Source organism: Cupressus sempervirens, chromosome 11 (assembly GCF_028749045.1).
Source record: "Cupressus sempervirens isolate cs-2001-9-10 chromosome 11, ASM2874904v1, whole genome shotgun sequence".
Classification (NCBI taxonomy): Eukaryota; Viridiplantae; Streptophyta; class Pinopsida; order Cupressales; family Cupressaceae; genus Cupressus; species Cupressus sempervirens.
Window position 1 is genome coordinate 466234554 of NC_143128.1, and position 14734 is coordinate 466249287.

Here is a 14734-nt window from a genome sequence, read left to right on the forward strand (position 1 = left end):
ACACGGAACTCATGAGGAAACCCACCAAGTGAATAATCCCATTGATTTAAAGAGGAAAGGTATATTAACAAATAAGTGCAGAATAGACTACAATACATGTACTAAGTATCAAACCCCTACAACAGTCTGCAATATGCTGCCTACAAATAGTTGTAACCACATTATGACAATCCTATAAATCCGCTAGGTAAGCCTGGAAAAAAGCTATTGCAAACTTGAAATTGTATTTTACATGACCCAGTTGCTTCAATTACGATATATTTATCAGCATTTGCATTGAGAAAATCAGAAGAATTGTCTTGCCCTATTTAAATTCTTAACCAATTAAGATAAGTCATAGAACGGATGGGGCTATACACCACCAAAACATGCAGCGGCAGTAATCTTCATTCACGAAGAGAGGGAAAAAAAACTTGAATTGTATACCATTTGCTATTCTTGTGATTCTTGACAATGTATAGTAGCGAAAAAAAAACTTGAATAGCTATTCACTATTCTCATGATTTTCAACTCTGTATATTGTTCATATTACACAACACGTCAAGCTTTACGAGATTCACAACTATAAAAACATTAGATTGGACAAACAGACAAATGAAATCGCATAAAATAAATCCACAACTAGATCATTGCTTTTGAATTCCCTGGCACCAAAACAAAAATAATATACAATGCCCTCACACCAGAAAGGCCTCTTTTAGGTAATAAAAAAATGTGCATTCTACAATCAAGGCCCTGTCATCACTAAATTTAGCCAATAACATCACATAAAAAACTTGAATTCAACAGGTACAGATTTTCAACTGAGCCACCTAGCAATTCCATCTTCTTCACTTATAGCAGCCAGGATCTCAATAGACACATCCAATACAGCCTGCACACATACACATAAGCTTAATTGCAAGCACCAGAGAACTGCTCAAGAAATGCATGTCAAGATTCTAGAAAAAGTACTCTACAATGAATCTTGTTCTAAAAGCAAAATAGATTTTTAGTATAAAGATAACTTCCAAACACTCCTTGCACCAATTGAATATATTTGCAACACCCATTATTTAATATTTAGAGCATGATTTGTTATGGTGCACTACTATACAAATTACATTATAGCCCAGCTCTCTCCCATATTATGGGTGGTTTCACCTATAGATGATGTTCTTCAAGCATGGAGGACGACTGATGATGTTGATCAAGTATGGAGGATCTGAAGCCAGATTACAACTGGGTCACTGATACTGGGCCTGGTAGCATTGGAGACAAGAACAGGTAATCATAAGGCCATCCATTGATTGTCCCAAAAAACGAGCCTGGGTCAACTAGTTTCAGAAAATACATTCTTAACACTGTCTGAAAATTATGTTCCTCGACATCGTTGACATTTGTAGTAGTCTCTCTATGTAAACCTATTTATTTGTATAACCCAAATTGCACTCAGTGTATCTACTATCCTATGCCATACTGCAATACTAGTTTGGATTTATCGGATAATATTCAGATGTTGCAGATGTATCAATACTGACCTTAATTCATGCTCAAACATTTGCATGTGGGTTTTTATTTTTTCCTGGTCAGTTAGGCTATGAGTTTTTATTAAAACACCAGGAAAAATACTGGCCCGGGTTAGAGGTGGCTACAATCAGAAAAACCACCTTCCCATGAAAAGCAATAGATACACACTTATAAACAAGTCTAAATCAAAACCCACATCCATAACATCAAGACAGATGGTCATTAGGATTTACATGCTTTTCCTTTTGTCTGTGATTGATATGATATGATATGATAGATTTTAATGACGTCCACGAGACTAAAGTAGTCTATGGGACCCATGCAATCACCCTCCCGAGTCAGGAGTGGAACTAGTCAGTTGCAAAGTTTTGGTTAACTTGTCTCTCCTTCTCTAAAGTTTGATAATCAAATCCGCTGTTCTCTTCACTTGATCTTCCTCGAATAAATAGTTGAAGTCCTTGTTCTGCAGTATTTTTGTATAACCAGCTCTGATGTCATTGTAAGCCAGGCACTCCTTGACAAAGTGATGCTCTGTCTCAACTATTCCCATAGATTGGAGGGTCATTTCAAAGGAATACTTCTTCCCACTCGTCTTTTTTTCCATTTGCCAACCTGCCAACCCTCTTCCACTTTAGCTGCCTCAGTTTGCCAAACCTGGGGAATAATCTTCCCCTCAGCAGAAGGACAATCCCCTTGCTGATGCTGGTTTTCCTCAACCATTGGCCTCTCCCCTGTAATATCAGTGTTGCAGAGCTTTCAGACCAATTAACAACTTTCATAGTTGTCATGGGACCCTAAAAGAATTTTGGATGAATTTGGGAGACTTTAATTTTGACAGAGGAACCCAAGATGAATTTGGGGTGAATTTGACTGAATAGGTCATTATTTTTACTTTTTCATTAAAGATTTTTTTGCCAAATTAGGTCTACTTGACCCTCCAACTCTAAAAGTGACCACTACCAAAGGGTTGTTTTGTGTGTCATTTGTGCATTTGTGAATGAAAAGAAAAGCTTCTTGCCTCCATTTGTGTATAGACTTATTTGCTGAATATTTTATATATATATATATATATATATATATATATATATATTGTAGTATAAATTTTGTACGGACAAACCCAAAACAAATCCGAACTCGGACCAAAAAAAATTTGGACGAATTCTGAAATCGAATCGCAGACTGCATTTGTACCAGAATCCAAACCGGCAACTTAAAAAATTCACAAAGTTTGGAGTCTCTTAAGGAAAACTGACTGAGCACAAAATCAGCAAAAGTAATATGCTGATCAATATTGAAGTAAGAGAACATTTGAAACAAGAGATATGGTCTTAAGAAGAGGAATGCAAAGAAGTTAAAACCATTATTCAGTGGCAATTCCAAAATCATACAACAAATTGATCCTAACTCCTAAAGCTCATATAAATTTCAGAGAAAGAAGCTAAAATTAAAACAATAACAAAATATCTAATTTGATGGAAAGATCCCCCTGAAGAAGATGCTGAATGGGAGAATATGGAAATTCTTGAAACATCCAAGTTTAAGATTGTGCATGGGAGAATATGGAAATTCTTAAAACATCCAAGTTTAAGATTGCTTGAAAACCAACATATTTGGAAAAAGCGGAATGTACTGGTTCATGGACTTACAGGGCATGGACTGGTTCAACAAACTGAGGAGAAAACCTCAGCCTACAAGTAGAGGACCAAATGCTAATTTCAATTGATTTTAGTGGACAAAAACCGCTTAGACAAATTTGAAGACAACTCAAAGACATTAGAGAAGATAGTTCACTGCAGATAGAATGGATAAGTTCACTCTTCTCTCAAATGTTTTCTAAATATTACATTTGAATTATAATAAACTGTTAAAACTGAGGTTAGTTACTATAATATTTATAATTGAATGTGCTGCTTTAATTGTCAGTCAAATTTCATTATTTAAAAAAGAAAACAAGAAGATTTTAGAGGACACATGCAACAGCATGGTCCCATCCTGCCAGTCCCAGCACAATTGCAACCCCAGCATGCAGAGACTTTAGATTTATAGATGAATTGCTTTTGTGTCTTGTGGTGTCACCTAATGCTTGCAAAACCTGATTTATGGTTAAAAACAGTAATATATGTACAATTATGATGTTCCTTGAACTTTAAGCTATTATATGAGCTAAGTTATTGAAAAGACAGAAGATGTAAACTTGGTATAGTAAATGAATGGTTTGATGATCTTGTATGCAGTTAATTTTGTACCTTCAATTGCTTGTGGCCGTGTGTTTGAATGAAGGGAAAAAAAAAAGGTCTTTGTTGTTCAACATGAAGTTTAAACTTAAAGTAAACAAAATGTCCTCATTTAATAATTGAAATTCTGAATTCTTGATTCTGTTTAAATGAGATTATTCATTAAATTGCATGCTACTATCCATAGTTCAAAACACAAACTCATAAGCCCAAAGTTTTGGCTTGTCCTTAACACTACAAAATCTCAACGGAAACAACAGAAACTTGCAAAATACAAACAAAACATAATTACATAAAAAAGACAAAAAGTAATGTATTAAGTGAGAGCACAAGTCTATTCTAAACATCAATTTGTCACAAATCAAAAATTACTTGTTACATGACCCTCAAACCATGTAATGTCCCCAACTTTTGGGAAGGCAATTAATCAATGATTTTTATTAAATTGTCAAAAAATAAAATAATAATTAATTTAATCAAATAATAATAAAATATTATTAAATGTCACTTTAATAAATAAGGTTATCCAAATATGATTAATATTAAAGTTCAAAAAGTCACCTAATACTCTAGATGCTTCTGGAGGTCTTTATAAAGAGGTTGGCCGGGTAACATGAGCTATGCTTGTGGATTGAATATGATGACTTATGTTTTCTGAGGATGGAAACCTTCAAGAGTTTGACTTGAGTGTTGGATGAAACCCTTGCTCTTTCTAACAGGTAGAATTTGTTGAAGATTATTGCTGCAATAGAGATCTTTAACTCTGATATTGCTATATATTAAACTTCTGAGATAATGCTCTGCATTGCATCAGCAACTAGAGAAGAGACTTATGATGATGTTTCCATCATAAATACATTTGTATAATCAAGACAGCATGATGTGGCATCCAACGTGTGCTAAGTGTATCACCCAAAATATCTGACATTTTATTATGTGAAGAGACATGTTTGGAAATATATAGAGTCTAGCATTTGGAAATTGAAGAGACCATTGGCTATAATATGAAGAGTTTATCAATTAATTAATTATATATATATATCCAACGTGTGCTAAGTGTATCACCCAAAATATCTGACATTTTATTATGTGAAGAGACATGCTTGGAAACATATAGAGTCTAGCATTTGGAAATTGAAGAGACCTTTGCCTATAATATGAAGAGTTTATTGATTTTATATATATATATATATATATATACACGATTGATTTGTGTGATACGAATTGTATTCAGTTGAGAGCATTGTACTTATATTTTATTTATCTTAACAAATGAAATATTTTTCTGGTATGGCTAGGTTTTTTCCCCTCAAGTTGGAAGGTTTTCCCAGGATAAAATATTGTCTTTATGTGATTTTTTTGTTCTTCTTCTGTGTATTGTTGTCTATCTTTATTTCTGGGCTAAACGTTAACATGGTATCAGAGCCAGGTTAGATAACAGCAATTAGAGAAGTTTATTTTCACTAGCTCGTATATTTGTTGAGGTTTGCATAAGTGTTTTAGGCAATTTGTAAGTGTTATCATAGCAGCGATATAGATCTTCTTTCATCATTACTCCTGCTCATTCATCTTGTGTATTTTGTTTGTACCTCATTAAGCTTCTGATCTCGGTTAGTGGATACTATATCTCCTTATACTTTGGTTGTGTTCTCTAGTTATTTATCTTTGTTGTCTACCTCAATTCATATGATTTTCGTTGTCATCTTTCACTGCTTATTCTGCAAATGTCTTGTAAAGTATATATTGTACAGGAATCGTACCTTCTCTTCTATGCTTATAGCTGCATTTACGATGGTGCTGACTCAGCTTTGCCATGTGTGTCAGTTTTGATGACAGAAGACCTTCGTTCTATTCACTCTGTTCCAAGTTTGTATGTGGATTATTATTATTATTTGGTTGAGCCATGTATAGATAAGGGTTGCTGTTTCCCATCTGTTGCTTGTGTTCTATCTCTCAACTATCTTTATTCGTTAGTGGTGATAATTGTAACAGAAAAAGCTTTGCCATTTTTCTCCTGCTCAATCTTGGGATGTCAAGAGTAATTCTCAATGTTTTTCTTTCTTACAAGAATATGGCTCATTGTAGCGATTGAAATATCGTTGTGTCATGCATCAAGATTGCTAGAGAAGCTATTGTATATTGTATGCCCATTCTGTAAAGACTTTATTTTGAATACCGCATGTAATTATCAACATATGCAGATACTGTGATTACTCACAATAAGCTGACATTATCTCTGTGTTTGAGCTTATTGATTCTCAGGCTAAAGAAATCAATGTGATTGACATTAGTATTTATTTAGTTATCATATTATATTTTTTCTGTAATGGTTGTGCAGCATACTGTATGCACATTGCTTTGGTAAATTCAAATGCTGCATCGAGTTGTTGATTTTTTCAACATTTTATTAATCTAGCATTTTGAGCAAATGTTGTGATCATTATATTAATACTGATTCTTGTGTATGGATTCATACTTGCGTGCATGTTGAGGAGAAACGGACTACAAAGATAAAGTATACTATGATTATACATTTGAGTATAATCAGGTGCGCCCGCCTTGGCCTTGCAGAGCCAGAAGTGCAGGGAACTCGGACTACACTGTTCAGTTCCGTCAAGTTGGCCATAACCAGTTGGATATCCTAACATCGAGTTGGCAAGACTCGTAGGATTCCAATCTCTCTTGCTACGAGGAAATGTGAAGTTTATAGCTACGATAGAAATTTTTACCTCTGATACTACTATATGTTAAAATTGAGGCAATGCCTCTGCATTGCATCAGCAACTAGAGAAGAGACTTATGATGATGTTTTCATCATATATGGTTGTATAATCAAGGGAGCACGATGTGACATCCAATGTGTGCCAAGTGTCTCACCCAAAAAATCTAAAATTTTGTTATGAGAAGAGACGTGAGTTTAAAAATAAGAAGAGTCTGGCATTTGGAAATTGAAGAGACCTTCGGTTATGATATGAAAAGTCTCCCAATTCAGTGTATATTTATGATTGCTTTGTGTGATACGAATTGTATTCAGTTGAAAACTCCGTACTTGGACATTTTACTATTTTAAGAAAAGAGATATTTTTCTAGTGTGGCTAGGTTTTTCTCCTCAAGTTGGAGGTTTTCCCAGGATAAATTGTTCCGTCTTTATGTGCCTTTTCTATTCTTCTTTTGTTTATTTTTGTTTATCTTTAAAGATTAACAGAATGAAATTCATGGATGAGCTTTAATTTGTTGAGTCTTTCTCCGAAGATGAATTTGCAGTAATAAAGTTATTTGGATGTATTTAATATTTATGTCTGATTTGAAAATTCAAAAATAAGATCATTGTTTTTCTGATTGTTATTGTTGAGACATAGAAGCACTTCATTTAGTTAATTTCTGGGGTTAAATTTTCCACCTAAAGTTTCTATTGGAGTAGGGTATAATTCTTGTGGAACCCTTGGCTTTTAAATATCGGGACAAATAAACCTTATACTTGTTTGGTTGGAGTAATGTTTTTTTAATGTGCGGCCCAATCTTTAATTATTAGACTCTTCTAAGTATAGGCATAAGATTGGATAAATTTATTAATGTCCAATGAGAAACCACAGATCTAAGGGACTGAAAGCATACAACAAGGCGACAACCAACAATAGGAGCACCAAACAATCTTAAGGAAAAGAACAACGCAAGAAAGAAAAAGAACCATACTGAGCAAGAAGTAATCCAGCACCGAAGGATATGGTCCTGGGCAAGAAAGAGCCTCAGACCATCTCGTGCTACCACTAGAGGTTGGCTGCCTCAACTGAGTTTAACTCTTGTGAGGCCTCACAAACTTGGTACGACTGGAAGCAAGGAAGCCAAGAGGGTGCTTTGTGCCTCGAGTCTGGGACGTCAAAGTAAAAAAGGAGGTGATAAGCTGATTTCAGTCTAGCTCGATGGGAATTAAAGCTGCAAATGTGATCGCAGAGCTCCAAGGCCTTCTAGAGATAGAGTGCAAGATACCATTAATCGGTGTATTGGGAAAAAGGATGAAAGGGATCTGCACTCTCTAAACAGGTAATGGAACCTCCCCCGGATCTCATAGTAAATGGGGAAAGAGAAAATGAAATGTCTTTGCTTTTGTCTCCAACAAAGTGCAGAGGTGGCAGATCCAATCCTCCTTGTCAACCTAGTGGTCTATCTAGATGTGAATCCAGTGGGAGTTGACTCTGAAAGTGCCCAAGGAAATGCAGAGGGCATGACTCCGACAACAAGTAAGGTACAAAGGGCGCACAATGTCCCCATCTTGAGTATCCATATAGTGCTCAGCATAAAAGGCCATCCTTGAACGAAATCCCCTAAAGGATTTCTCCATGTCATAATAATGTACTGTTTGTAAATGTTCAGTCTAACATGCTTGTTCAGCTCATGTTGAGACAGAAGAAGTTGATTGGGGGTATCTAGAGAGAACTGAAAAGGGGGGAGACGATCGATATCAATCTCCACATAACCCAGCAAGGCAGAGGCCTAGGCGCACGAGCAATGAGCTCTGCCAATAGAATAGGAACTTGCAACCCCCTTAGGAGAGAGATAGGCCAGGTAGGAATATCTATGGTGACCATCCACCAAATCAGCAAACCCCTGAAGGCGGTTAAGGAACCAAACCAAATCGAGAATGACCTCAAGCCTGAAAGGGTGGACCCCAAACTCGACCAAAATGATGTTGTGAGTAGACCGATGAAATCTGATGATGCATTAAAGAAGAAGAATTTGGACTCTATCAACTGAAGCCTAGTCAGACACCAGGAGAGGGGCCCCGCACGTCAGATCCGTAAAGCGCAATCAACCTAATCAAGGAGTCTAGGAGGGACAACTTGGACGTGGTGTCCTCAAAGTGATGCCTGAAACACTATCTCTCCAGCATAGCCAAGGAAACTGACCCCTTGTTAACACGGGGTTGCATGGCATGTCTCAAACTAAAACAGGGTCTAGAGAGCTTAACCCTAAGGCAAGTGTATGAGGATGCAATCTTGATTTTGGAGCCCTAGGAGTAAAAGTGAAGATGGGAGGTCTTCAAGCAATTGAAGACCATCACCCCGGACTTGCTCAAGTTCACAACCAACTACCACAAGCCATGGAAGGAAGTCAAGCCATCAAGAAGTCATTGAAGATCCTCCAAGGAAGAGGCCAAAAGAACCACATCATTGACGAAAAGGAGAATGGAGATAAAAACAAGATTCAAGTAACAACTGTCATCAACGAGCGAGAAATCCTAGAGAAAAGCCTCAACCTCGTCAATATATATGCCAAACAAGGTAGCAGAGAGAGGACACCCCTGCTTCACCCCAATGGTGCTTTGGATTGCGTCCAAGAAACCCTTAGGAGTCCTGAACCTGCCCACCACTTTCCCATATAATCTCATAATAGTCGTCACAAGAGTATCAGAAATCCTAACATCTCAAGTCTCTGGAAAAAGGGCCACCCAAGGAACAAAATCAAACGGTCTGCAGATACAAAGCAGCAGTAGACTTTTGCCAAGCCATGTCGAGCCTCCTCAATCATAGTGCACGGAGTCAGAATGTGGTCCATGGTTTGAAAATCTGTATGAAAACCAGCCTGCCCCCTAGCACGACAATGTCATCGATCGAGCTCCCTAGATAGAATAGTGTTCAACATGGTGGAGTAAAGTTTAGCAAAACTGTGCCCAACCATAATGGTCCTATAGTTGCTGGCATCAGAGGCCAACCCGGTCTTATGGATCGGATAGATAATGTGTCACAACCAAGAATTAGGAAAACTAGGACAAACCACCTGATTAAAAAGCACTGTGACGAAGGAGCCCAAGGCTGTGATACCCAACATATTCTAGGCATATGAAATATTTAATCTATGCTATTGCAGTGATCATTCCTTCTAACCCAACATATTCTGGAGCAGCTTCTGCAAATTATGCAGAACTCCCTAGAGTGCAGTTCCTTCCTTTTGTGGCATGAGCATTCATTTTCCTTGCTAGACGGGCTCTGGATGAACTGTGGCCTTCGATTGGCATAGCTAGTTGATCAGAGGAACCCATTGACAACAGCAGGGGCTCTTCCATAATCACGGGCCTGTGATCTTGTTTGGTGTGGAGTTCTTTCTGGAAAGTATTCAGATTTGATTATTTGCCTGAGGCTGTTCATTGCTGTGCAAAGTTCTAAATTGGTAGCTGACAGAATCATTGGGTTGAGTTCTTGGTTACATGTTTGACATTTAGATGCATTCATTATCAGTGTACACCAATGTATGTTCACTATACAGGAGCACAGAAGGAGCAATTCTCTGCAAGGCACAATCTGTTGTTTAGTTGAACCAAATAATGAGCAATTAAATATTTTCTTTACAAACATTTACTGCCATTCACTTCCTGAGTATTGCTGTTGCCAAAAAAGACATATATACATTGTTACTGAAATTTTTATTTCCCCAAGCAGCTTGTTAATAGGATTTTAGATTTCATGCGAACAGTTAATGAAAATTCGTTGTCATGATATTACAAATTTCTGATAGAAATCAGTGAGAGTCATACAAACCAACAAATTATACTTTCAAGGCAAAAGAGAATTACTTGGAAGACTTGAGAGAGCTTTTTACAAGACACAGTTGAGACAGTTTTTAATAGGACTAAACCAAGAAGTGATAAGTTCTTGATAGATTCTTGGCACAGGAGTTGTCTCATCTTGAGATGTTTTGCTTGACATTAGTAGCACCTTGATGAGCATACGCCAAGCTTTCATTCATTGCTCAATGAGTTGTTTGGTGCATTATTCAGCTGTTGTAATTCTGGGCGGGCATAAAACTTCCTCTTCTTACCTAGTATCTTGGTAAATTGGTCATCATGGGAGGTCCATTCCCTTTGGTAACACTCATGTTGGTGCCTTATGTAACTATAGCTCTTCTGCCACATAAGGTGTGCAGCATGAGAATGCATGTCAACCATTCATCCATCATATTCTTTTACATCACTATTCCCTTGAGCAGTCATCAACAAATATCATCCCCATATAGTCAGTATAAAGATGGCATCACATGTGGCAAAGATGCCTGAATGTGCATGTTGCATTACAATTCGTGCATTGCTTTTTGGCTTCAAAAAAAACTTTGTTGGTTGCGTTTTGTTAAATTTTGTCTATGCTGAATTATGGGCATTTCATTTCCTACCTATTTGTGGGAAAAATTAACAAGATGGAAAATAAAAATCAAGGAAGTTTACCAACCACATTTTGGCTCCCTGCTCCTCTTCCGACCCTTAAGATTATGTGCAGCTTAGTTGCATGTGAAAACCTTTCTATGCCTTCATGCATTGGGAATGCAGATGTCTCAGATTAAGGTGTTCTAGATTTCTATTACAGACTGATCAGTTTTTATAAGGAAATTTAGCCCCCATTTCCCCAAGCCAAGATCAATCTTCATTAGTCCATCTCTATGCTTAATGATGATAGTTTAACTGTATGGGGAACACTGATTATGTTTCAGACTTATTAAGAAGAACTAGTATCAATAGCATCAAAACATATTTTGAATCTCAGTTCTGTCTTCTTTAGTCAATTTTTACTTATTAAACATTCCCAAAAGACCAGTGCCTTGAATTTTTCATCTGTATGCATAAGATTTTGCATGATTATTTTGTGATGGTTTAGATTCTCTCCTTAATTTTATTCATTAAAAAGTTCATATAAAATATTAGTGGCAATGAATACTTCATTCTGTATTAAACACACATTAAGCATAAAATTATCAGTTTTAGATTGCAAAACCATAAATATAGACTATAATTCTTCCAAATATCATCTTAAAAGAAAAAATCTCCCAGCAAGTGAGCTGAAATAAATAACAATGTCAAGAACCATCCAAGTGATTTTATTCTCATATATGAACAAAACCACTCACCGTGGGAACCCTACTATTTGTTAGTCTGCAATCCTCCAGCGTTGAGCCTTCAAAAATCCAACTCTCCCAAGCATCAAAATTATGACTCGCAAAGGTAAGCTCCATTTTCCTATTTACCTGTAATAAAAGCACAGCCAAAGTTAAGCAATTTTTACATATTTGCATTAGACAATTAAATCCAGAGAACTTTTTCTGAGCAAACAAAATCCAATTATTAGGATTGACAACATCTTTAGAATACAGCCTCTGTTACAATGCAACATAGATAAACAACAGCATGCAAAATATACAGTGATATACCTATTGACTCTGATCTCCGATGCTACAGGGTGTTTAAAAAGAAAGAGAGGTATAACAATTCTAGGCTAAAGTGTGGTACCAAGATTAAATTAAGGAAAGCACAGAATTCCAGAAAAGCTTGTCTGATAATATGATATATTGATCAGTTTCTCAATATTGAGTCCTTAATGCATAGTAACAGCTGCAACATAATATAATAACCAAAACCAACAAAAGGTTGTATGAAAAAAAAACACCCAAGAAGGAGAAAATAACAAAAATGATGGAGAGGTCACACTGGGTATCCAAGCAAAAAGGAACCACAAGCCCAATAACACTGATGACTGCAAGTCCCATCTTGGGTGATTGCACTACCAAATGAAAACACCTGAATTATATCAATCCTAAGGCCTTTTACCTGATCACCTACCAATTTCTTTGCATAGATACCTTGCACGGTTGCACTAATCAAAAGTAAGCTTTTTACAAAAGTGTTAAAAACCATGTAAAGATTAAAAATGCTTGTCATAGGATGGGTGGTCCATAAATGCTTTCCATACTGGAGTTCTTGTACAAAAAAGAATCAAAAAATGCCTACTAGAAGATCAAATATGTTGTACACGGCACATCGAACAATCCACAATGTACATACCCTACTAATCATCAATTATATTTAATAGATCAGTCTCCCAAATATTGAATGAGATTGTCATTTTGATGTCGGTACTATGCTGATAATAATGGCAAGATGTTGCAACCTATAATGTTTAGTTGTAATCATACTATTCAAAGGAAAATGAGATTGCTTAAATTGTAATACTAATAAGTGATTAATATAGCACTCAATATGTAGCAGGCCAGAAATTGGAATGTATAGTTGCATGTGACATATAAGAGTCATCCAAACAGATAAAGAAAGGCTCCACATTGTAAACCAGATAAGCTAGAATAGAAAATCAGCGAGTTCACAATACCACATGACACAAAACATGACCAAAGTTTGAGTATCACTTGAAAAACAATTATACCTGCAATAATTTGCCTCCACCTGCTAAGGAACGTAGACCAACATGGTCCTACACAAGATCAACCAAGGGATGTAATTTTTTAGAGAAAATCAGTACATTATAGATATGTACATGCTGTAACTGGTTACTAATTTAAAGGATTAAACTTTGGAAAATTTGAAGTTCTATTGGAAAATTTACTGCATCCACTTGCCTTGCTTTGGAAAACAACAAGAAATTGGGCAGCAGGATCTCTCTTAGTCACATTGGACATGGTGTCTAGATACCAACCACCACCTGGACCTCTTTGTCTGGATACATGGTATCCTGGTCGACCTTTTGCACGTAGTGATATAACAAGCCCATCTTTCAGGAGGTCACCTGTTGGAGAGTAAGGGGCCTTACTGATCACAGTCTGCTTCTCAGATGCTGTGTCCACTGTTGACCCACCATCACCACCACGTCTATGCCTTGTATCCTCAGGTGAAGCAAACCGTGAACTAGAACTAAGCACTTGATCTCTTCCACTAATGCTAGCACCACGGTCATCTCGTTGCAATGCTACACAGTTATTTTCTTGTTCTGGTACAATTGAACTATCTGACTTTTGGCGTGACTTACGCCGCCCAGGCCTCTTTTTGCCCTTCTTTCCTGATCGAGCATGTCTTTCTTCACGCTGACCTCCAGAGTTTTGTGAGATACCAGAATCCTGAGATTGCACTCGTTGCTCCTGAGATTGATGAAAAGTTTGTTTCTGCCGAAATTCTGGACTTGCTTGACTCTCATCATCTGGAAGCTCTCCATCTCGTACCCGTACACGCTTCTCTTTATCCTGTATCTCTGATCTTTCTTCCTGGGAAGTAAACTCCTTCAAATCATCATCTTCATCAGACACTGCAGTGCTAGGAACCACACCTTCAAGGAAATAAGTATGCAAAATTGACACAGCTTTGGCTCGTATTTCCATCCAAACTTCTTCACTATAGTCAGCACTGTGCGGTAGAACCAACACATTTGGCATTTCTCTAACCTGGTAGCCAAAAAATTAAAATACCATAAAGCTCTATCTGTATTTATGACTACTTCAGTTCATACATATTCATGTTCAGTAATTAGAAACCATGACCGAAACATAACAAAAACACGCTAGTGGAAAACTTAATTGCACCTAAAACTAGCTTTGTCCCAGACTAAATAAGAACATGACACTTCCTAACGTAGAAGATCCATATTTATTATTAATAATAATAACTTCTTCAGTTCATACATATTCATGTTCACTACTTAGCAAAAATAACTGAAAAATAATAAAAACAAGCTGATGGAAAGCTTAATTGCTCCTAAAACTAGCATTCTCCCAGACTAAATAACAATATGACACTTCCTAAACTAGAAAGAAGACCACATTCAAGCATTCATTAAAAGTTAAAACCAGTTTATACAAAACTCCAGCTCCTATCTATCCACTAAACGACATGCTCAGCAGAGAATACTATTTTTTTTAATTATTTGTAGGTTTCATGAGCAGTATTTTAAATGAAGTGGAATAATAATTACATTAGGCATTTAGGGAAAAAGGAAGAATGGCAACTGAATAATTAGCAGTATATCTGAGTTAGATACTATTGAAACAGATGCATAAATATTCTTGTCTGTAATCGAAAGATTATAGTCAGAAAATGATAAAAACAGGTGCATGCTTCTCCACAGTCATATAAGTACAAGATATTTACAATCAAAGAATAGAACCCATCTCCAAGCACCACAAAATAACAGTTTGTGCACAATGCCCCCTGTTCAATCTTCAATCTTCCA

General features: G+C 36.6%; 1 protein-coding gene across 1 annotated transcript in view; it reads right to left on the reverse strand.

The window, feature by feature from the left end:
• Positions 1–458: 458 nt before the first annotated feature.
• Positions 459–14734, reverse strand: part of AN (NAD(P)-binding Rossmann-fold superfamily protein) — a 36324-nt gene continuing 22048 nt past the window's right edge. The window contains exons 4-7 of the mRNA XM_089811433.1: positions 13134–13949; positions 12941–12988; positions 11634–11750; positions 459–874 (exon numbers count right to left, since the gene is read on the reverse strand). Coding sequence (XP_089667559.1) covers positions 800–874; positions 11634–11750; positions 12941–12988; positions 13134–13949 — 1056 coding nt within the window. The 3' untranslated portion in view covers positions 459–799. The remainder of the gene's footprint in view (positions 875–11633; positions 11751–12940; positions 12989–13133; positions 13950–14734) is intronic.